The sequence below is a fragment of the Coregonus clupeaformis genome, chromosome 15 (assembly GCF_020615455.1).
Source record: "Coregonus clupeaformis isolate EN_2021a chromosome 15, ASM2061545v1, whole genome shotgun sequence".
Taxonomy (NCBI): Eukaryota; Metazoa; Chordata; class Actinopteri; order Salmoniformes; family Salmonidae; genus Coregonus; species Coregonus clupeaformis.
In genome coordinates this window covers 6,976,327-6,999,448 of record NC_059206.1, presented here as the reverse complement: position 1 = coordinate 6,999,448, position 23,122 = coordinate 6,976,327, and the positions used below count along the sequence as shown (strand labels likewise).

General features: G+C 43.3%; 2 protein-coding genes and 4 non-coding genes across 7 annotated transcripts; 5 read left to right on the top strand and 1 right to left on the bottom strand.

Annotated features, from left to right (window-relative positions):
- The first annotated feature begins 4,316 nt into the window (after nt 1-4,316).
- rpl12 (ribosomal protein L12) lies at nt 4,317-7,357 on the top strand. Of its 2 annotated transcripts, none has more exons than XM_041897549.2 (6): nt 4,317-4,476; nt 5,864-5,937; nt 6,250-6,348; nt 6,454-6,535; nt 6,868-6,954; nt 7,196-7,357. In XM_041897549.2, the coding sequence occupies exons 1-6, from the start codon at nt 4,440-4,442 to the stop codon at nt 7,312-7,314; spliced, it is 498 nt and encodes a 165-aa protein (XP_041753483.1). In that variant the 5' UTR covers nt 4,317-4,439; the 3' UTR covers nt 7,315-7,357. The 2 variants fall into 2 exon arrangements, with proteins under 2 accessions (XP_041753483.1, XP_041753484.1); XM_041897550.1 differs by lacking the exon at nt 4,317-4,476 and adding an exon at nt 4,520-4,592.
- LOC121583728 lies at nt 5,598-5,723 on the top strand. Its single transcript, XR_006003586.1, has one exon. It is a non-coding gene; the product is annotated as a small nucleolar RNA SNORA65 (small nucleolar RNA).
- On the top strand, nt 6,010-6,133 carry LOC121583726. The gene has a single exon (XR_006003584.1). It is a non-coding gene; the product is annotated as a small nucleolar RNA SNORA65 (small nucleolar RNA).
- On the top strand, nt 6,635-6,758 carry LOC121583724. The gene has a single exon (XR_006003582.1). It is a non-coding gene; the product is annotated as a small nucleolar RNA SNORA65 (small nucleolar RNA).
- LOC121583727 lies at nt 7,007-7,130 on the top strand. Its single transcript, XR_006003585.1, has one exon. It is a non-coding gene; the product is annotated as a small nucleolar RNA SNORA65 (small nucleolar RNA).
- Nucleotides 7,358-9,450: 2,093 nt separating the features above from the next.
- Nucleotides 9,451-16,916, bottom strand: pole3 (polymerase (DNA directed), epsilon 3 (p17 subunit)). Its single transcript, XM_041899386.2, has 4 exons — nt 16,431-16,916; nt 14,725-14,810; nt 11,259-11,377; nt 9,451-10,600 (listed from the first exon to the last, which is right to left on the bottom strand). The coding sequence occupies exons 1-4, from the start codon at nt 16,494-16,496 to the stop codon at nt 10,431-10,433; spliced, it is 441 nt and encodes a 146-aa protein (XP_041755320.1). The 5' UTR covers nt 16,497-16,916; the 3' UTR covers nt 9,451-10,430.
- Nucleotides 16,917-23,122: the final 6,206 nt, after the last annotated feature.

Below are 23,122 nucleotides of genomic sequence, written 5' to 3'. Positions count from 1 at the left end.
CTCTGTGTTGTTGTTTTTATCGCACTGCTTTGCTTTATCTTGGCCAGGGGCCTGTTGCACAAAAGTAGAATTAAGACATCCGGGATAAATGACTCAGCTGAGCTCAATGAAGCCAAAACATGTGCGTCCAGGCTTAATTGGTTGCACAAAGACCAAGCCAGGATGAGCAGACACGGATTCATTAAGCCAGGTGAAACCAATCCTGGATAGGTGCGCGCTCACGGCTCACTCAAATAGACCCCGCCACAGATCACAGATTAACTGATTTACCATGGCAACTAGAGCCGCGTACTTTTCCCCGTCGGAAGCACAAATCCTCATGGAGGCATACGAGGAGGTAAAAGATATAATTAAGAAGAAAGGCAACACCGCCACAGTGATAAAGCAAAGAGAAAAAGCGTGGCAAAGTATTGCAGACCGCCTGAATGCGTAAGTAGTGCACAATTACACACTCACCGCTCCGCTGAAACATCACAATTACAATTCAAATATTTAATTCACATCTCCAAAAAATGCAGTTGTACTGTAATTATGAAACTGTTAAATTTTTAATTGAAATGCACTGCAGATATGAGTGAAATTGTGTAAAGTAACTCCATCACACTGTATAAAGCTATGATAAATTTTTTGATATTTTTACTGAAAACAAGACAAAAATACCAAGTAATTTTTTTGCAGTGTGACTCCATTAAATGTGTGTGTGTGTGTGTGTGTAGATTAAACATGAACGGGCCAAAACGGACATGGCAGCAGGTCAAAATCAAATACAAGAACATTCTGCAGAATGGTATGGTCCCTGACTAATATTTAACAAAGCACAAGCATATATTGTACCCAGAAGGTGCCTGCTCACACATTGTCTGTACTGTTTTAGCAGTGAAAAAGAATACCCACAGACAAGGCACGGGTGGTGGGTCACCAAAGGCTGACCTTACCCCAGCAGAGGACATGGCCTTGGAGCTAAATAAAGGCAGGCCCGTCTTAGAGGGGATCCCTGGGGGAAAGAGACGAGCATAGGTTCCTCCCAAGATGCCACCCGCTTCATTCAAGGTATGTCCTTCCATCTCTACATGGGATACAAAAAAAAGATGGAAAATCTTGCACTGGAGTCCGAAATAAAAAAGAGGACAATTAGGAAACTGGACCTTGAAATAAAAAAACTTGAGAGGGAGGTGAGATATGCCTTCAATGTACACTGTATGCTAACTGTAACACAAATGTATTAATCATTATTTTTCTTTCCTCCCCCAGCTCCAAGAAGATGACACAGCTCAAAATAAAAATTAGGTATATTCTCGTAAAGTCAAGTGAGCCATGACATATGAGCTCTTATTGTGAGCACACAGGACGGTGGCATCTTTCTAAGGTTTTTTTATATTCCCAGCAATCAGTACAACCAAGTCATCGTTATAAGGCATCGCCCTCTTTTGCCCACCCCCAGCACCAGGTGTGGCCACTAGCCTATATGAAGGCCCAAAATTGTGTGTTCCTTTCTGCTCTGACAATGGCATGCCCATTCGTGCGAGATGTGGTGGATGAAGAAGCACTTGTGCTGAGGAGAGCCTTCAGGCGAGAAAGGGTCTTCAGGGACCGGTTGGACCCACTGGCCTTCCCTGATGACCATCTATATGAAAGATACAGGTTTTCTGCAGATGGCATCAGGTATCTATGCAGACTACTGGGTCCCAGGATTAAGCACCGCACTGCACGGAGCCATGCACTGAGTGTGGAGCAAATGGTTTGTGTGGCCTTGCGCTTTTTTGCTAGTGGAGCCTTCCTGTACTCAGTGGGGGATGCAGATCAGCTGAACAAGGCCACAATTTGCCGCACAATAAGGAGTGTGTGTCTGGCTATCAAAGCATTAGCAGATGTCTTCATCTCCTTCCCTGGCCACAGAAGACTCTGTGACATCAAAGAGGAGTTCTATAGGATTGCAGTAAGAGGATCTACAAATTACAGGACAACTGTTAACACATAGTAGGATACTCATTACTTTGTGTGACAGGTTTCCCCAATGTCATTGGTGCAGTGGACTGCACACACATAAGGATAAAAGCCCCCTCAGGTGCCCATGAGGCCGATTTTGTGAATAGGAAATCCTTTCACAGCATTAATGTTCAGGTGAACATAACTTTTTGATATTGTCCATTGACCGAACACTCTGCATTGCCAGTGATGTGCATTGATTGGTGTAATATTCCTCATCTTATGATTTCAGATGGTCTGCAATGCTGACTGTGTGATCAGCAATGTTGTGGCAAAATGGCCTGGCTCAGTCCATGACTCCAGAATCTTTCGGGCCTCTGAAATCTATCAGTGCCTATCACAAGGTAAGCCACACAACCCCTATTTATAACCATCATGGCTGTGTCAAGAATATCACTGTGTTTATGAGGTAGTAATGATGAGATTTTGTGTTGACAGGTGAATTCTCTGGTGTGTTGCTGGGAGACAGGGGGTATGGCTGCCAGCCTTTTCTCCTGACACCTTTCACAGACCCCCAGGAAGCACAGCAGGCCTACAACCATGCCCATGCCAGGACCAGGGCCAGAGTTGAAATGACCTTTGGCCTCCTGAAGGCACGCTTTCACTGCCTTCACAAATTAAGGGTCAGCCCTGTTAGGGCATGTGATATTACTGTGGCTTGTGCTGTCCTCCACAATGTGGCCTGCCTGAGGAAGGAGAGGGCCCCCCAGAGTGCCACCAGCCATGGACTGGGACAATCCGGCAATCTTCCCTGATGACGACAGTGGTCGGCTGCTGAGGGACCAATATGTGTTGAATTATTTTAGTTAGTATGTGTGCTTTCAATTTTGGTTAAATATGTCCTCGCGGTGGCAGAGGAATTTGGGGTTTTTTTGGGTTAGTTTTTTACGAATTTGGCCTCTTATGATGTTTGTGCGGTATACTGTGTGTAATACAAGGCTGCAGGGGAGGCTACTGCATCCATTCATTTGTCTGTTCAGTTGATGTGTATGGATTTGTCCTGCATTTATTTTAGTGTGCAGACATGCAGGGTGTGTTATATACAGACCTTTGAATGTGTATGTATCATTTTGTATAATATGCTTGGATTCTGTGCTTTCCATCTTGTAGAGTCACTGTGACTTCAGTTTCGAAAGGAGCTGATGGTTTACCTGCTTTGTTTTGTCCTTATTCAATAAAGGAACATAATGTTACACATTGTGTTTTTATATTCATATGGAATGTGTATTTGTTTATATGACAGAGTACTAGGGCCACACTGAAGAAAAAGGATAAAGTCATAAATTTATGAGGCTGGTTCTTTCTGCAGAACAGCTACATATTGTTTTTACAGTTTTGATACTTATGACAATGTGATACTTAATATTCTGGCACATCAGCATGTCTTTGTTTATGAAACCATACTGAAGTACAATTTCACGAAATGCCCCACATCTGTCATTTTAACAACTGTCCTCCTTTAAAACAACTGGTTACAATATTATGACTTGTGTTTTTTTCCCCTCTGTGGCCCTAATATTCTATCATTTTATATATAGCCTTATAGTCTATGGGAAACTGTAAATTATCTAATGATAGCAACATCATCTAAAAATCATTTTTTATCCAAAATCATTGAAATTAATGATCACAAGCGTTTAAATAATGACAGTGGGTCTAGTTATATGTGATAACAATGTATAGTGAGCAGTGAAATAACTATTGGTTTCCATTTGTGGTGACTGCTGACTGACATTAGGGATGAGATTAAATAGATCCTGGAATTTAGCCTGGTCTGGAGCAGGCTAGCTCCACAGAATAAATCTCCATGGTAATTTATACCATAACATATCCTCCTGCCCCCTATCCATCTTTAGTGCAACCGGATTACGGATCAATTGAGCCAGGATCACCAAGATATCCTGGCTTAATCCCTTATCCTAGTTTTGTGCAACAGGCCCCAGGTCGCAGTTGTAAATGAGAACTTGTTCTCAACTGGCTTACCTGGTTAAATAAAGATGAGAAAAAAATACAAAATATCCATGTTGTTCCATCTTCTCCCACTGCCGGCCACTGGGCTTCCTCTCAGTATCATATTTGGCAGTGAGTGGAAATGCCAAGCGGATGCTTCACATTTATACGCCCGGTGAAATATCTGTCTCATTGATCTGTTGTATTGGTATGAGGAAGCTTAGGGTTTAGGGTAGGGACGTCCCAAGGATCCCAGATAGTACTGACCATTGGTCCAGCCCTAGCTCATCCACTGTGTGAATGACGTCCAGGCATGACAGAGCGTCATTTCGGCAAAATCTCGCGTTATTCTCTCTCTATAAAATGTCACGCACCCCATTCTCGTTCTTTCCTTTATCACTTTAGCGGTGAAGGTGTAACAGTAATCGGTCGTCCCGAATCCGGGTTCATCCGACACCCTCACCAACTCAAGCTGAACTGAGCTCAACTTCTACTGCAGCATCATGCCTCCCAAATTCGACCCCAATGAGACTAAAGTTGGTATGTGTGGCATCTACTGTAAAATTGTTTGTTTCAGATGAGATCCAAAATGGAGTCGACTTCTGTCTGGCGCATCCATGCAGGGGCAGGCCTTTCAGCAATGAGCTGATGAAATGGTAACGTTAGTTAGGATGAACAACTCATTTCTCTTGAACGTAACTGTGAATGCGTAATGGTGAACATGGCATGAAATGCGATTCTGTTGAGAAACTATTTTTAGGTGCTGCCGCTAGTAATGTAGCGTTAGCCCATTCATTCCATGACGCTAATGTTGGTTTAGCCAAGTATCTGCGGCTCAGCTGCCACCACGTGGTTTCAAGTAACAAGCTGACACGTGTAGGATATAGAAATATTAGGTAGCGATTTCAGTTTGAATACCAAATACAACCAATTTATTGCCATTAATCTGAAAGATGGGCAGGATAGAATACATGCTCGCATATAATGCTCAGGCATATTTTAAAGCAAATTATATTCTGTTTTGCCACAATTTAATTGTTTGATCTACATGGGGTCTTAAAGGACATTGCATACTGGTTTTACACCGTTATTTCTTTTCAGCACATTAAAAGTAGCAACCTAGCAGGTGATGCATTGTGCCTGGATAATATTTATGGCAGGTTTCGAGTCTTGTGTAAAATTTTTCCTTGGTCGCCTCTTTACGTGAAAGTGCGCACGTTTGCGCTGCCCCACAAAGGTACTTGCGCGTCATGGGCATTTGGCGTTGACAGCAGAATTTCAGTAGGTAACGTTTACTGTACTCTTAATACGTAGACCTCATTCCGATTGTGGTCCACAAATGCATTTCTTTCCCCATCTGTCATATTTGGCACTTCAACTTAACTATTCAGTTCAGTGAAAGTTAACAATTTATTTAACTCGCAACTTCTCAGACAGCAATAAATAGGCACCGAGAAATTCAGTATTCACCATAGTGGAATACATGTGATGGGGATTTTGGTGCACTTGCACCCCAGAGTCAAACTCTATAGTATACCTTCATAAGCATTGGGACAGTCAATTAATCGCCTGCTATAGGAGTCAGCCTCCTGTTACTTTGCCAGTCTGAACACGTGGTTGTATTAATTGAGTTAAACCTGTAGTGGGGCTCATTCCAGCCTCCTGCCACTTTGCCAGTCTTTCTGTGTGACTGAGTGTAGTCCAGTGGAGGCTAAGATAGACCCAGCTCTAGGAAACAGGGCTGCCCAGACAGTGGGCAACTCTGTGCCGAAAGGCCTGAAACAATGGTGCCCTCATACTAACGGAATAACATTTTCTCTCGTTTGCGAATTCGTTCACGCTATTTACTCATGAACCACCAAGGAGCTATAACTCATACTTTAAGGACTGTTCTTCCCCTCATAAATAACCAGTTTATCCTTTGCAGTGTACATGAGGTGCACAGGAGGAGAAGTTGGCGCCACCTCAGCTCTGGCCCCAAAGATTGGACCCCTGGGTCTGGTAAGTGTTCCATTCCTCCCATAAAAAATTATTGGTTTGGTTTTTGATTACCCATTGTCTACAGATCAGCCTCCCGCCACTTTGCCAGTCTTTCTGTGACTGAGTGTAGTCCAGTGGAGGCTAAGATGGACCCAGCTCTAGGAAACAGGGCTGCCCAGACAGTGGGCAACTCTGTGCCGAAAGGCCTGGAACAAATGCCAACATTGTCGTCAGTTGCCCCTGAATTTGTCACTATTGATCACTGTTTGAAGCGTCATGCTTGAAGCTCTTTCTGTATTTTAAATCTGTACATTCCTTTGCTTCTGCGTTCAGTCTCCCAAGAAAGTTGGTGACGATATTGCCAAGGCCACCGGAGACTGGAAGGGCCTGAGGATCACTGTCAAGCTGACCATCGTGAACAGGCAGGCAGCGGTACGTACAAAGTCTATTCCCAAACGGAGTCCCTGAATGGATTGGCCATTGAAATGTTATTTTTTTCAACCATCCCAGTTTTAACATGTTTTCTGTCTATTGTAGATTGAGGTGGTGCCCTCTGCTTCAGCACTGATCATCAAGGCCTTGAAGGAGCCCCCTCGTGACAGGAAGAAGGTCAAGAACAGTAAGTTTCCCTGAGCTTTTTCCTGTGATATTTAATGCCATTTCTAAACACGTGGTTGTATTAATTGAGTTAAACCTGTAGTGGGGCTCATTTCAGCCTCCCGCCACTTTGCCAGTCTTTCTGTGACTGAGTGTAGTCCAGTGGAGGCTAAGATAGACCCAGCTCTAGGAAACAGGGCTGCCCAGACAGTGGGCAACTCTGTGCCGAAAGGCCTGGAACAACTGTGCCGAAAGGACGATTCATCTAGTCACATAGCTGTCCCATCTGGTTTTACTACTAGTAATGATTCATAGATCCTGTGTGTACTCTAAGCCTTCCATCTTTGTTTCCAGTCAAGCACAGCGGCAGCGTGACCTTTGACGAGATTGTGACAGTCGCCCGCACGATGAGGCCCCGCTCCATTGCCAGGGAGCTCTCTGGTAAGATCCCCTGAGCGACATTGTTGCATCAACTGCTATTATGACTCTGCCTCCCGCCACTTTGCCAGTCTGTGAGTGACTGAGTGTAGTCCAGTGGAGGCTAAGATGGACCCAGCTCTAGGAAACAGGGCTGCCCAGACAGTGGGCAACTCTGTGCCGAAAGGCCTGGAACAAAATTGCTCCTTTCCCATACAGTAGACACTATGGTTCCCTGCTGGTCCTAATGCCTTGATTTTCTCAGGAACCATCAAGGAGATTCTGGGAACTGCCCAGTCTGTGGGTTGCACCATCGATGGCCGCCCTCCCCATGATGTCATTGACGACATCAACAGCGGCAAGGTGGAGTGCCCATCTGAGTAAAGCATAAAATGGAGAAAATAAAAGTTTATTAAAAAAACATGAATATTCATTTGGTCTTTTCATTTTACAATTGCCAGTTATTTACCATTTTTATCAGCGGACACTATTTACACCTTTATATGTATTCAGTAAATTCTAGTGTTGAGCAGTCTTTCTATTCGCTGGTTAACAGCCATCAATGTTTTGCACTATACATGGGGTAGTTTACCCAAATTACAAAATAACATTGGTTTCCAAGGGCACAGGTGTCAAACACATTCCACAGTGGGCCAAGTGTCGGTGGGTTTTCGCACCTCCCTTGTACCTACTTGATGAATTAGGGTCACTTAGTAAGGAAATCCCAACACCTGGATGTCTAGGGCTTAATTGGAAGGTAAAAAATACCTGCAGACACTAGGCCCTCATAGAACAAGTTACATCATTCCCTAGGGTTTATCAGCAGTGGTGGCAAGGGAAGCAGGGATGCAGTGCTACTAGTGGCAAAATGGCATGCTAGCTGTTCCCATAGACTTTGTCATTGAGACAACTACTATCCCTTTAAAAAGCCTGTCTCAACAGATATTAAAACCCTTTTTTTTTTTTTTTTTTTTTTGCAGTTGTGGCAACCTAGCACTGCTAAATTAATATTGGGGAACACTTTCCTTACCCTGTAAGCGGTCTATTCTTTAAAGAAAAACCTGACCCTAATAGCAAATGCTTAAATTCTAGTGTTGGTCAAATCCAAATAAAATGAATGATGGCTTTTTCGGTGCTTGTCCAGATCTAAAAGTAACTTGAGCTACAGATTTTCGATACTTGAGGATTTAATGTGATAGTTGGAGCGTTCATACTTTCATTTCAGAGTTGTGAAGGAAGTTGAGTTTGTTTTTAGGACATACTGCCCCACCTACCGTCAATGTGGAGATATACCGGAGCCCTCTGCATTTGTTACAACATTTGGGCGGTGTACAGTAGGTGATTTGACCCCCGGAGGCTCCCAAATTGCGTCACACCCTCCGTACTGAGCCTCTGGACCACATCGCCAGGTCAAGCATAAATGCTAGGTCAAGCAAATTACATTGTTTCCTGCTTTAAGGAAACAATGTAATTTGGGAGAACTATCCCTTTGAGAATTTCAGCTGTTTACCCCAATGATTGGCACGGTGGGACATTTAAGTGGAGTGCGCTAAAGTGTAGAAAATCGTCACAGATTTCTACAAGTATCCACATCCAGTGTTGAGTCACTAAACATCAAGTCACGAGCCTGAGTCTGTCACCAATGATTGAGTCTCGAGTCCAATGTATAACAATTATTATGCATTTGTTTCTAGTTGCCACTCACTGAAAAAAAGTATTTTACTATTCACTACCTCAAGTTCTACTGTACCTGTTTCACTATTTACATAAATGACTGGTAAGTCAGGCTCTCAGCTACTTTTTTCTAATTTCCTACTGATATTTGTGTAAGTTTATTGCTGAGTGAACTAAAGGGAGACTTGGCTATGGAATGCAGGGGGGAAGTGAGGGAAGAGCGAGATGACATAAAAAACAACCTACTTTTCTATACTTGGGGAAGCGACAAATAGACTGTTGCTTTACGATTGACCTCAATACTAGTATTGTTTTCAATTTAGGAAAGCAGTTTGTTAACCAGGCAAAGCTAAATAGTAGGCTGGTGGTTACGGGTTAGCAAGACTCACTTGTGCGATGTGTAGCCTATGATTGGAGCCTGCCTGCCTGCCCACAATCACTTGCTCCCCTGCAGCTCACCAGCCAATGTAGGCTGCGTGTGCAGCACCTCTTTCCCACTGCTAGGAAACAAATCTCAGTGCTGCTAATATTTTGCTTGTCATAGCCTATCCAGTGCAGGGCCGAGTCACCAATGGTCGAGTCACAGAAATCTGGATTCGAGTACTACACTTGTCGGCATCTGTAGAAGGCAATGGAAATAATACCCCTGAATGGTAGAGCTCTAACACCAGGAAACCTTTTTCGATGAGTCAACTTCACAGGAAAAACCTGCGGAGGCTCTCCATGGAATAAATTGACACCCCTGCCCTAGGGTTTTTCGGCAAGGGTAGTGGACACCAGGAAGCCTTTTTCAATTAGTCAACTTCACATGTAATTTAGCGTTTAATGGAAAAGCAACCAAATCAGTTCTTTATACAAAAATCTTTATTGAAAAACAAAATGTATCCAATGCTACAAAAGTACAGTTAATCCCCTGAAGCCTTCACTGGAGGCCTTCTGTTCAAAAGAAAAGTTATTCACCTACAACATATGAATAACAGCTCACTTTTGGTAAGCATCTGTAGCCTGACAAGGACATGATAGTTACTTGCATGACTGATTTTGAACGCCTTAATCCTAGTTTGTCATCTCCAAGATTCCAGACAGACCAAATCATTAATTTCAAAACCCGAGTTTGAGTCATGACCAACAACCACATAGCCTAACTTGTAAGGATGGACATTTTTTACATTCTCTGCATCATTCTTTTAAGGTCAAGCATGGCTGATCTCGTTTGTGCCAAACACTAATATTTGGATGTCAGGTACACAAATCTACAAGTTGCATCCTTCAGAGTTTATTGAGGACAGAGTGAGTCAGTCGACACCAAGTCTACCAAACATAAGTAACTTAATTGCTATCAAATCTACTGTGGGATAATGAGTATATCAACAAATCAATAATGGTCTTAAAAACCAATAATTATACAGTGGTATAAGGCCTTTCTGGTCAGAGTACAGCAGGTTCACATTGTGCTTTGTTCCAGCAAATAACTGATGGAGATGGTTATTGGTCTAAATTCTTGGTCTAAATTCTACTCCCTATATTCATTGAGCCGGTTGCTGGAAGAGAACAGAATAGAACTATTTAATCAATACCAAGGCACTATTTGTTTACCTTGAAAAAGCACCCTTCATTTAAATAATCACTGATCTGACAACTGAATCTGTGAAAGCTGTGTAGAAGAGCATCTGTTGCCGGGTTTAACATGTTTGTGTTTTAAATTGTCAAAATTAAGAGACTTCTGTTTACTGATTAGTGTGCATTTTCCAAGTACTCAAACAGAGCCTCAGACTGCGCATCTGTATTCTGATCAGTGCTCTACTACATGAAAAATAAGTCAGTTATCAATTCTCAACTTCTTCCTCTTCAACCTCATTCTCTGCTTCCTGGTCTTCCTCCATGCGCTCTTCCTCCTCCTCTTCCTCCTCCCTGCTCTTGTCGTTCTTTTTCTCCTTTGCGTCTTTGCGTTTTTGTTCCGATGCCTCTTTCTTCCCCTTCTGGCCCTTCTTGTAAGCTGTATTGGAAAAACATTCAGTTATAAAACAGCATTCACTCAAGTCACAGTGGTTAGCAAGGTGGACAATTGTAGTCGACACTGGCCACAATTTTCCATAGCTTTATAGATTGCTATAAATATCCACCCCATAATAGGAAAAAAAAGTGCATTGTTCCAATGAAGGGGAAATTAGATAAATTAGGTTTAAATGGGACAACTAGGCCTACACCCAGCAACCTCTCCTACTTATTATCCTCTGTGGTGGCAGTCAATTAAATTTTCCCATTTTGTCAGGTTCTCTAATCAAGACAGATTGTAATGCAACACATGAAATCTCCCCATTAATTCAGAACATTCTTCCAATAGGGATAAAATGCATCAAGCAGAGTCTGCAAGAACTGACCACAATGCATTGCTGGGACGTTTTCAGGCCAAGCCAGACAATGGCCATGTTTGAAAGTGTCAATACTGCTCAGTCGCTGCTAAGCAGACAGACTGATTTACAAATCATAATGAGTTGTTATTTAGTGTAAATCTGTCAGTGTGCTCAGTTGATCAGTGACTGATTATAATTGATGCTCTTAAACCCCGCCAATGTCGCTAAAACACCCTGTCCAAAACCCACAGGCTGTTAAGAAATTCAGTGTTGATAGGTGATGATCATTTGAACATTTACCCTCCAAAGATTCACGTAGAGGCTGCAAGAAGCGTTCAAACTCCATCTCCTCCATCGCAGACATCACATCTGTTGCGTTTAGAGTTTTCCGTTTGGCTTTCATGGCAAAGTTGTTTGCACTGTTGGCAAAGACAGGGGGGTCAATTAATATTATTTATTGCACTCAGAAGGACACCTTTACATGTACAGTACCAGTCAAAAGTTTGGACACAACTACACATTCAAGGGTTTTTCTTTATTTTTTTTACTATTTTCTACATTGTAGAATAATAGTGAAGACATCAAAACTAAGGAACAACACATATGGAATCATGCAGTAACCAACAAAAAAAAGTGTTAAACAAATCAAAACATATTTTATATTTGAGAGTAGCCACCCTTTGCCTTGATGACAGCTTTGCACACTTCGCATTCTCTCAACCAGCTTCATGAGGAATGCTTTTCCAACAGTCTTGAAGGAGTTCCCACATATGCTGAGCACTTGTTGGCTGCTTTTCCGTCACTCTGCGGTCCGACTCATCACAAACCATCTCAATTGGGTTGAGGTCTGGTGATTGTGGAGGCCAGGTCATCTGATGCAGCACTCTTCTTCTTGGTCAAATAGCCCTTACACAGCCTGGAGGTGTGTTGGGTCATTGTCTTGTTGAAAAACAAATGATTGTCCCACTAAGCACAAACCAGATGGGATGGCGTATCGCTGCAGAATGCTGTGGTAGCCATACTGGTTAAGTGTGCCTTGAATTCTAAATAAATCACAGACAGTGTCACCAGCAAAGCGCACCTCCTCCTCCTCCATAATTCACAGTGGGAACCACACATGCGGAGATCATCCGTTCACCTACTCTGGAACCAAAAATCACAAATTTGGACTCATCAGACCAAAGGACAGATTTCCACCGGTCTAATGTCCATTGCTCGTGTTTCTTGACCTAAGCAAGTCTCTTCTTCTTATTGGTGTCCTTTAGTAGTGGTTACTTTGCAGCAATTCGACCATGAAGGCCTGATTCACGCAGTCTCCTCTGAACAGTTGATGTTGAGATGTGTCTGTTACTTGAACTCTGTGAAGCATTTATGTGGGCTGCAATCTGAGGTGCAGTTAACTCTAATAAACTTATACTCTGCAACAGCGGTAACTCTGGGTCTTCCTTTCCTGTGGCGGTCCTCATGAGAGCCAGTTTCATCATAGCCCTTGATGGTTTTTGCGACTGCACTTGAAGAAACTTTCAAAGTTCTTGAAATGTTCCTGATTGACTGACCAACCTTCATGTCTTAAAGTAATGATGGACTGTTGTTTCTCTTTGCTTATTTGAGCTGTTCTTGCCATAAGACTTGGTATTTTACCAAATAGGGCTATCTTCTGTATACCACCCCTACCTTGTCACAACACAACGGATTGGCTCAAACACATTAAGAATAAAATAAATTCCACAAATGAACTTAACAAAGCACACCTGTTAATTGAAACGCATTCCAGGTGACTTCCTCATGAAGCTCGTTGAGAGAATGCCAAGAGTGTGCAAAGCTGTCATCAAGGCAAAGGGTGGCTATTTGAAGAATCTCAAATATAACATATTTTGATTTGTTTAACACTTTTTTGGTTAGTACATGATTCCATTTGTGTTATTTCATAGTTTTTAAGTCTTCACTATTATTCTACAGTGTAGAAAATAGTAAAAATAAAGAAAAACCCTGGAATGAGTAGGTGTCCAAACTTGACTGGTACTGTATATATTCCAGGCGCTGAAAGCACTTTACTGTATGGAGGTACAGTTGAAGTCGGAAGTTTACATACACTTAGGTTGGAGTCATTAAAACTTGTTTCTCAACCACTCCACACATTTCTTGTTAACAAACTATAGTTTTGGCAAGTCGGTTAGGACATCTACTTTGTGCATGACACAAGTAATCTTTCCAACAACTGTTTACAGACAGATTATTTCACTTATAATTCAATATCACAATTCTAGTTGGTCAGAAGTTTACATACACTAAGTTGACTGTGCCTTTAAACAGCTTGGAAAATTCCAGAAAATGATGTAATTGCTTTAGAAGCTTCTGATAGGCTAATTGACATCATTTGAGTCAATTGGAGGTGTACCTGTGGATGTATTTCAAGGCCTACCTTCAAACTAAGTGCCTCTTTGCTTGACATCATGGAAAAATCAAAATAAATCAGCCAAGACCTCAGAAAAAAAATTCATCCTGGTTCATCCTTGGGAGTAATTTCCAAACGCCTGAAGGTACCACATTCATCTGTACAAACATTAGTACGCAAGTATAAACACCATGGGACCACGCAGCCGTCATACCACTCAGGAAGGAGATGCGTTCTGTCTCCTAGAGATGAACGTACTTTGGTGCGAAAAGTGCAAATCAATCCCAGAATAACAGCAAAGGACCTTGTGAAGATGCTGGAGGAAACAGGTAAAAAAGTATCTATATCCACAGTAAAACGAGTCCTATATCGACATAACCTGAAAGACCGCTCAGCAAGGAAGAAGCCACTGCTCCAAAACCGCCATAAAAAAGTCAGACTACGGTTTGCAACTGCACATGGGGACAAAGATCATACTTTTTGGAGAAATGTCTTCTGGTCTGATGAAACAAAAATAGAACTGTTTGGCCATAATGACCATCGTTATGTTTGGAGGAAAAAGGGGGTAATTGCAAGCCGAAGAACACCATCTCAACCGTGAAGCACAGGGGTGGCAGCATCATGCTGTGGGGGTGCCTTGCTGCAGGAGGGACTGGTGCACTTCACAAAATAGATGGCATCATGAGGAAGGAAAATTATGTGGATATATTGAAGCAACATCTCAAGACATCAGTCAGGAAGTTAAAGCTTGGTCGCAAATGGGTCTTCCAAATGGACAATGACCCCAAGCATACTTCCAAAGTTGTGGCAAAATGGCTTAAGGACAACAAAGTCAAGGTATTGGAGTGGCCATCACAAAGCCCTGATCTCAATCCTATACAAAATTTGTGGCCAGAACTGAAAAAGCGTGTGCGAGCAAGGAGGCCTACAAACCTGACTCAGTTACACCAGCTCTGTCAGGAGGAATGGGCCAAAATTCACCCAACTTATTGTGGGAAGCTTGTGGAAGGCTACCCGAAACGTTTGACCCAAGTTAAACAATTTAAAGGCAATGCTACCAAATACTAATTGAGTGTATGTAAACTTCTGACCCACTGGGAATGTGATGAAAGAAATAAAAGCTGAAATAAATCATTCACTCTACTATTATTCTGACATTTCACATTCTTAGAATAAAGTGGTGATCATAACTGACCTAAGACAGGGAATGTTTACTAGGATTAAATGTCAGGAATTGTGAAAAACTGAGTTTAAATATATTTGGCTAAGGTGTATGTAAACTTCCGTCTTCAACTGTATGTATTATAAATGACCAATTAATAAGTGTTTATTGCGTAAACCTGTTGCACAGGCACGTGTAGTTTCTCTTACCAAGATGTTGCATAGAGGACGAATACACTGGCAGCTTGAGATATGGCTCGCCTGGCTTCTTTTGACACGTTCACCCCATCTGGTAGCTATTTACAAGAAGTGGTGAGGGTAGTGTTACTAGATTAGCTGGCAGTGTTGTCATTTGCAAGCATGAGTTGTCACTAAACACACAAGCCAAAAATGGACTAAAGGAACCTTACGTTGCTCCTTATAGTCCAAGGACCTTTCATGTTCTGTTTAAAGGGTTGAATTGGCTCTGAAAAACACCCAAATACTCCATCTAAATGTGAATTTATTTAATTCCGGTACGGTTCTAGAAACAAAATCACTCTACTTTCATATCACATCAAAATACATTTCACAAATACACACTTTCTGTGTACCGTTTTAACACAGTTGCAGCCAACACGTTTGTGGTGTCAGTCTTCCGTTTGCACACAGGTAGTCGACTATCTTCCGTCTGTTTTCCATAAACACACACTAACATGTAGATATGACCGTGTGGGAACACAAACCCTATAAAAAGGTGTATCAATTTAACCTATTATTATTATTATTATTATTATTATTATTATTACAGAAGACGCCTTATGTGTAATGTGGAACTGAGTCCAGTTCAAGGGCTATAAACATATGAGACTTTGGGATTTGGGTATAGGCTAGGTTCAGAATGAACCTATAGTAACATTGTAGGTACCCACCAAAACACTAGCTACTCCATCCATGGTTATGTTATGATACAGCATACATACATACATACATATTACACACACAGAGGCCAGTTTATCTGGTACACCACCCATTCACAAAAATGGTTCGCTCCTACAGACAGTGAGTTAAGTGGCTGTGGCTTGCTATATAAAGCAGGCAGACAGGCATCCAGTTACTGTTCGAATGAACGTTAGAATGGGCAAAACAAGTGACCTGAGCGACTTTGAGTGTGGTATGATCACCGGTGCCAGGTGCGCTGGTTCCAGTATCTCAGAAACGGCCAGCCTCCTGGGCTTTTATCGAGAATCGTGCGGCAAACAAAAACATCCTGTCAGCGGCAGTCCTGTGGACGAAAACAGCTTGTTGATGAGAGAGGTAGAAGGAGAATGGTAAGAATCGTGCACACTAACAGGCGGGCCAGAATGGCATCTCGGATTGCACAACTCATTGGTTCTTGTCACGGATGGGCTATTGCAGCAGATGACCACACTGGGTTACACTCCTATCAGCTAAAAACAAGAAGTGCCTCTAGCGGGCACGCAATCACCAACACTGGACAATTGAGGAGTGGAAAAATATAGCCTGGTCCGATGAATCCCGGTTCCTGTTGCGTCATGCTGATGGCAGAGTCAGGATTTGGCATAAGCATCATGTGTCCATGGCCCCATTCTGCCTGGTGTCAACTGTACATGCTTTTGACGGTGGTGTTATGGTGTGGGGCATGTTTTCCTGGCATACGTTAGGTCCTGTGATACCAATTGAGCAACGGTTGAACACTACAGTGCATGTGAGCATTGTTGCTGACCAGGTGCATCCCTTCATGGATACAGGTCGACTTGGTACTAGATGGGTGTACCTAATAAACTGACCACTGAGTGTATATGCCATTTAGCATGTGTAAAGGTCATGGGAATGGCAGGCATTTGTCCCATTGTTGACTTACCGGTATGCTCCTATTGAAACAAAATCTGTATAAAATGTCTGCACACACTCACCGCCTCCTTGATGATGCGCGTGATGACAGCATTGGGTAGATTGAGGTCCTCGGGTCTTTCTGCCATTCCTTTGCTAGTTAGCTAGCTAGTTTGCTTACAAGTGTATTTTAACAAACGAACTAAATACAATTGTTGCAATTTCGAGGCAACCTTCGCGCTTTTCTCCCCTAAATTAGATAAAACAGTCGTCTCGAACTGTTAAATAGCTACCGCGTTACAATGGAATTAACGTTAGCAAGATAATCTAGCCAGCTAGCTGCTAGCTATCATATCCCGCAAAAAAGCCAGACACCTGCAACAAATAAAGTCTTCGTGGAGTATGAGCTACTTCACTCTGTCCAGAATTGAATAGCCTAGCTACTTTACTTTAGCTTTTTAATAACACGCGAACATGTTATTGACTTTTCCTTCTTCGCTAGCAAGCTCAGAACTCTGTCACACATTTGTTTTGAGATACCCTTTCGCGCGAATCTTCCAACCATGTGGTTCTCCTACTAACTTTCAACTTTGACCTTACATTTTTTTTATATTTTAAAATGTTTTTTTACTTTGCTCATACTGCCTCTATGCAACTTTGTTTGTGCAAATGAATATATATATATATATATATATATATATATATATATATATATAGTAAGTATTTAGCTGTTGGGAAGAAATGACTAGATGGGATACAGTTTATGTCAAATTGACGTCTAAAGTATATCAGTGGAGGATGGTGGGAGGAGCTCAGTGGCGGAAAAAGTACTCAATTGTCATACTTGAGTTAAAGTAAAGATACCTTAATAGAAAATGACTGAAGTAAAAGAGAAAGTAACCCAGTAAAATACCACTTGAGTAAAAGTCTAAAAGTATTTGGTTTGAAATATACTTAAGTACCTAAAGTAAATGTAATTGCTAAAATGTACTTAAGTATCAAAAGTACAATTAAAAGTAAGAATAATTTAAAATTCCTTATATTAAGCAAACCAGGCGGCACAATTATTTTATATTTGTTTACAGATAGCCAGGGGCACACTCCAACACTCAGACATAATTTACAAACTAAGCATTTGTGTTTAGTGAGTCCGCCAGATCAGAGGCAGTAGGGATGACCAGGGAAGTTCTCTTGATAAGTGTGTGAATTGGACCATTTTCTGTCCTGCTAAGCATTCAAAATGTAATGAGTACTTTTGGGTGTCAGGGAAATGTATGGAGTAAAAAGTACATTATTTTGTTTAGGAATGTAGTGAAGTAAAAGTTGTAAAAAATCTAAATAGTACAGTAGCGTACAGATACCCCAAAAAACTACTTAAGTAGTACTTTAAAGTATTTTTACTTAAGTACTTTACACCACTGGAGGAGCTATAGCAAGACGGACTCATTGTAATGGCTGGAATGGAATCAAGGAACGGTATCAAACATATGGAAACCACATTTGACTCCGTTCCTTTAATTCCATTCCAGCCATTACAATGAGCCCGTCCTCCAATAGCTCCTCCCACCAGCCTCCACTGAAGTATATATGCAGTCCCAGTCAAAAGTTTGGACACACCTACTCATTTAAGGGTTTTGATTTTTACGATTTTCTACATTGTAGAATATAGTGAAGACATCAAAACTATGAAATAACACATGGAATCATGTAGTAACCAAAAAAGTGTTAAACGAGTCAAAATATATTTGAGATTTGAGATTCTTCAAAGTAGCCACCCTTTGCCTTGATGACAGCTTTGCACACTTGGCATTCTTTCAACCAGTTTCACCTGGAAAGCTTTTCCAACAGTCTTGAAGGAATTCCCACATATACTGAGCACTTGTTGGCTGCTTTTCCTTCACACTGCGGTCCAACTCATCCCAAACCATCTCAATTTGGTTGAGGTCAGGGGATTGTGGAGGCCAGGTCATCTGATGCAGCACTTCATCACTCTCCTTCTTGGTCAAATAGCCCTTACACAGCCTGGAGGTGTGTTGGGTCATTGTCCTGTTGAAAAACAAGTGATAGTCCCACTAAGCGCAAACCAGATGGGATGGCGTATCGCTGCAGAATGCTATGGTAGCCATGCTGGTTAAGTGTGCCTTGAATTCTAAATAAATCACTGATAGTGTAACCGCAAAGCACCCCCACACCATCACACCTCCTCCTCCATGCATTACGGTGGGAACCACACATGCAGAGATCATCCGTTCACCTACTCTGCATCTCACAAAGACACGGTGGTTGGAACCAAAAATCACCAGTTTGGACTCATCAGACCAAATTACAGATTTCCACCGGTCTATTGTCCATTGCTCGTGTTTCTTGGCCCAAGCAAGTCTCTTCTTCTTATTGGTGTCCTTTAGTAGTGGTTTCTTTACAGCAATTCGACCATGAAGGCCTGATTCACGCAGTCTCCTCTGAACAGTTGATGTTGAGATGTGTCTGTTACTTGAACTCTGTGAAGCATTTATTTGGGCAGCAATTACTGAGGCTGGTAACTCTAATGAACTTATCCTCTGCAGCAGAGGTAACTCTGGGTCTTCCTTTCCTGTGGTGGTCCTCGTGAGAGCTAGTTTCATCATAGCACTTGATGGTTTTTGCGACTGCACTTGAAGAAACTAGCAAACATTTTCCTGATTGACTGACCTTCATGTCTTAAAGTAATGATGGACTGCTGTTTCTCTTTGCTTATTTGAGCTGTTCTTGCCATAATATGGACTTGGTCTTTTACCAAATAGGGCTATCTTCTGTATGCCACACCTACCTTGTCACAACACAACTGATTGGCTCAAATGCATTAAGAAGGAAAGAAATTCCAGAAATTAACTTTTATCAAGGCACACCTGTTAATTGAAATGCATTCCAGGTGACTACTTCATGAAGCTGGTTGAGATAATGCCAAGAGTGTGCAAAGCTGTCATCAAGGCAAAGGGTGGCTACTTATATATTTTGATTTGTTTAACACTTTTTTGGTTATTACATGATTCCTTATGTGTTATTGCATAGTTTTGATGTCTTCACTATTATTCTACGATAGTAAAAATAAAGAAAACCCTGGAATGAGTAGGTGTGTCCAAACTTTTTACTGGTGCTGTATATATACACATATATGATATATATATATATATATATACATATGTATATATATATATATATATATATATATATATATATATATATATATATATATATATTGTGACGTCACGAGAGGCTACACAGCTTTCAGCGGGATTGCTCAAGTAGTGCAAGGAGACCAGGTTCAACCAAAACAAGGATTTTATTAAAGGTCTTGGGAAACTAACGAAAGTATAACACAATACTGTTCTCTGGGGGCTCTTTAAGGGTTAACAGTTCAGGGATGTCTCTTCCACATCCAAAATCATAACTCTCCCTCGCTCAAATAACTTTTCCCCAGTCTTACTGTCTTCCACGTTGCAGCTAGTGGCCAACCCAGCACAACGTCCTTCCAAATGTCCCACACGTATTTCCACCGGTGCATATATCCAAAGGTGAGTATTTCCCCAAAGGTAAGTATCTCCAAATCCTTATATTCCTCCTGGAAGTGGACGTGCAGCACTCTTGTCCTCCAGAGAGCCCAGGTTGGAGACCGTGTCTCTTCACCCCCACACACTCCCTCAGTGTGTCTCTTCCCTCCAACAAACCTTCAGCTCATCAGCTCCTGATTGGTTTCAGCTGCGTGGGAAGATTGGCCATAGAGGGTTGGAGTTCCCGACCATACCAGCAGATGGAGCCATAGCTGTCTGGGTTTGCAGCCATCTCAGGGGGATGTAACGTCCCTCCAGGACACAGCCTCTCGTGACATCACACATCCCCCTCCTCGGGACCGACGTCCTCGTCGGGGTAAAGGCAGCGAAGAAGGCATCCCGCCGGGAGAGGGCGTCCGCATTGCCGTGGTGCTTGCCAGCCTGCTCTCTCTTCAACTCCTCCACCTCTAGGACCAGGGACTCAGCCTCCTGTTGTCTCTCCTTGAGTTTCTTACTGAACGCATCAGCCTTGGTTTTAGCAGAGTTTAGCTTCTGTTGAGCAGCTTTCAGTTCCTTCTCTCTCTCTGCCTCCGCATTCTTCATCTTGTTCTCCAACACCTTGTACTTCTCCTCTGCCTTCTTCTGGACCTCCTTACTACTGCGCAGGGTCTCCTCACACTCCTCGATGGTCCTGCGCAGCCTCTCCAGCTCCTCCTGTTGCTTAGGGAAGGAGCTCTGTTGGAGTTTAGCCTGGAGGATATCTAACTCTTCTGTCTTCATGTCTAACTGTTGCTTTAACAACCGATACCTCTCAGCGGTCCCCTTCAGACCAGACAGTTCTTTGTCCAGATTCTGTAGCTCCGTCTCTGTGTCGGTCTGGGCACCTGCCATCCCTAGCAGAGCCCGGGCGGGAGTGAGTAACTCGGAGGATTGCACCGGAGCCTTCCCAGGATGAGTCTTGCCTCTCCGTTTCCGAGGTACTCGGGTTATCCTCTCCTGAGACTCTCTCCAGAGTGGGTAAAAGGCTGGGCAGTCTCGTCCAATTAGGACAGGGACGGGGAGGGAATCAACCACCCCCGCCGTCGTGTGTATGGTTCCCCGTGTGCTGGTCATTGTAAGTTCAGTAATGGGGTATTCTCTGGTGTCCCCATGGACACAGGAAACTGGGAGGACTTTCCCCGGGGTCAGACACGTTGGGCCCACCAAATCCTTACGCACCAGGGTGGCCCGGCTACCAGAATCCAGTAAGGCCTCCACATCATGGTGATTCACAGTTACCGGGCAGGTGGGGGGGTCGATCTGGGCCGCCATCTACGACTCCCAAGAGCGAGGCAAAACGGTGTGTGGGTGCTGAGCTGGAGGACTCCGCAGTGGGCATAGGTTCATCGGCTGGTTTCCCACACTGCCAGGAGATATGTCCCATCTCCCCACACCGGTAACACTGTCGAGTTTCCCCCCTCCTGGTGTACTCTTCTTGGACCCGCCTGGTTTCTGGCTCCCCCTGGAGCCGGGATAAGTCCTGACGTGGCTGGGTTCGAGACCTTGGGGTCCTTTGGACGGGTTCTTCCCATTTGTGGTGGGGCCGCACTCCTGGGGTCTTTTCGGGAAGCATTCAGCATCTCCGCTGTGGCCTGGTACTTTTCCACAGCTTCCACGGTCAGATCAGCCGTGGTCAAGGCCTGTTGACTGATGAACCGTTTTGCCTCATACGGCAGGGCGCGTAGGTAACGATCCACCACAACGGCCTCCACCACCGCCGCTGCTGTATTCCTCTGCGGATCCAGCCATTTCCTTGCGATTCGGACAAGTTCATGCATCTGCGCCCGAGGAGGTTGGTCTGGTTGGAAGGTCCAGCTGTGAAAGCGCTGGGCCATACCAAACTTTGTGAGTCCATATCTGCTGAGGATCTCAGACTTCAGGGCATCATAGTCAGTAACCTGGTCAGGGCCCAGGTCCCGGACAGCATTCAGTGATTCCCCGGTTAGAAAGGGGGCTAACAGACCAACCCACTGTTGCTTGGGCCAGGCTTCCCTAGTGGCCGTGGCCTCAAATGCATGCAGGTATGCCTCAATGTCATCGGTAGCTCCCATCTTAGATATAAAGTCACTTGCCTTTATTGGGCGGGTATTTTGGACAACCCTCTGTCTCTGCAACTGCAATTCCTCTGCCTTCAGAAGGTTGGCTTTCTTCTGCTCCTCCAAGAGAGCCACGTTTGCTTGCATCTGGGCGTGCTGGCCAGCAACAAGGGCTTTCAATATGTCCTCCATTTCAGTCGGCGGGGAGCCTACGGCCAACTTGGAAAACTGGGTGATCAAACCTTCGGTATCCTCCTCTGACATGCACTATTAACGCTTGAGCGTGCCCGTATTCTCCACCATCTGTGACGTCACGAGAGGCTACACAGCTTTCAGCGGGATTGCTCAAGTAGTGCAAGGAGACCAGGTTCAACCAAAACAAGGATTTTATTAAAGGTCTTGGGAAACTAACGAAAGTATAACACAATACTGTTCTCTGGGGGCTCTTTAAGGGTTAACAGTTCAGGGATGTCTCTTCCACATCCAAAATCATAACTCTCCCTCGCTCAAATAACTTTTCCCCAGTCTTACTGTCTTCCACGTTGCAGCTAGTGGCCAACCCAGCACAACGTCCTTCCAAATGTCCCACACGTATTTCCACCGGTGCATATATCCAAAGGTGAGTATTTCCCCAAAGGTAAGTATCTCCAAATCCTTATATTCCTCCTGGAAGTGGACGTGCAGCACTCTTGTCCTCCAGAGAGCCCAGGTTGGAGACCGTGTCTCTTCACCCCCACACACTCCCCTCAGTGTGTCTCTTCCCTCCAACAAACCTTCAGCTCATCAGCTCCTGATTGGTTTCAGCTGCGTGGGAAGATTGGCCATAGAGGGTTGGAGTTCCCGACCATACCAGCAGATGGAGCCATAGCTGTCTGGGTTTGCAGCCATCTCAGGGGGATGTAACGTCCCTCCAGGACACAGCCTCTCGTGACATCACAATATATATATATATATATATATATATATATATATATATATATTGAGCTAACCTTAAAGCTTTTCCTAACCTTAACCAAATGTTCCTAACCTGCTACATTAATTATCCTAACCTGCTGCGTAAGTTCTCCTAACCTCCTACGAAAAGTCAATTCTGGTCAATTTTGACATAAGCTTTATCCCATCTAGTCAAAACCAAGAAATAGTGACACACCTGCGGGGTCACTGCTCATGCGC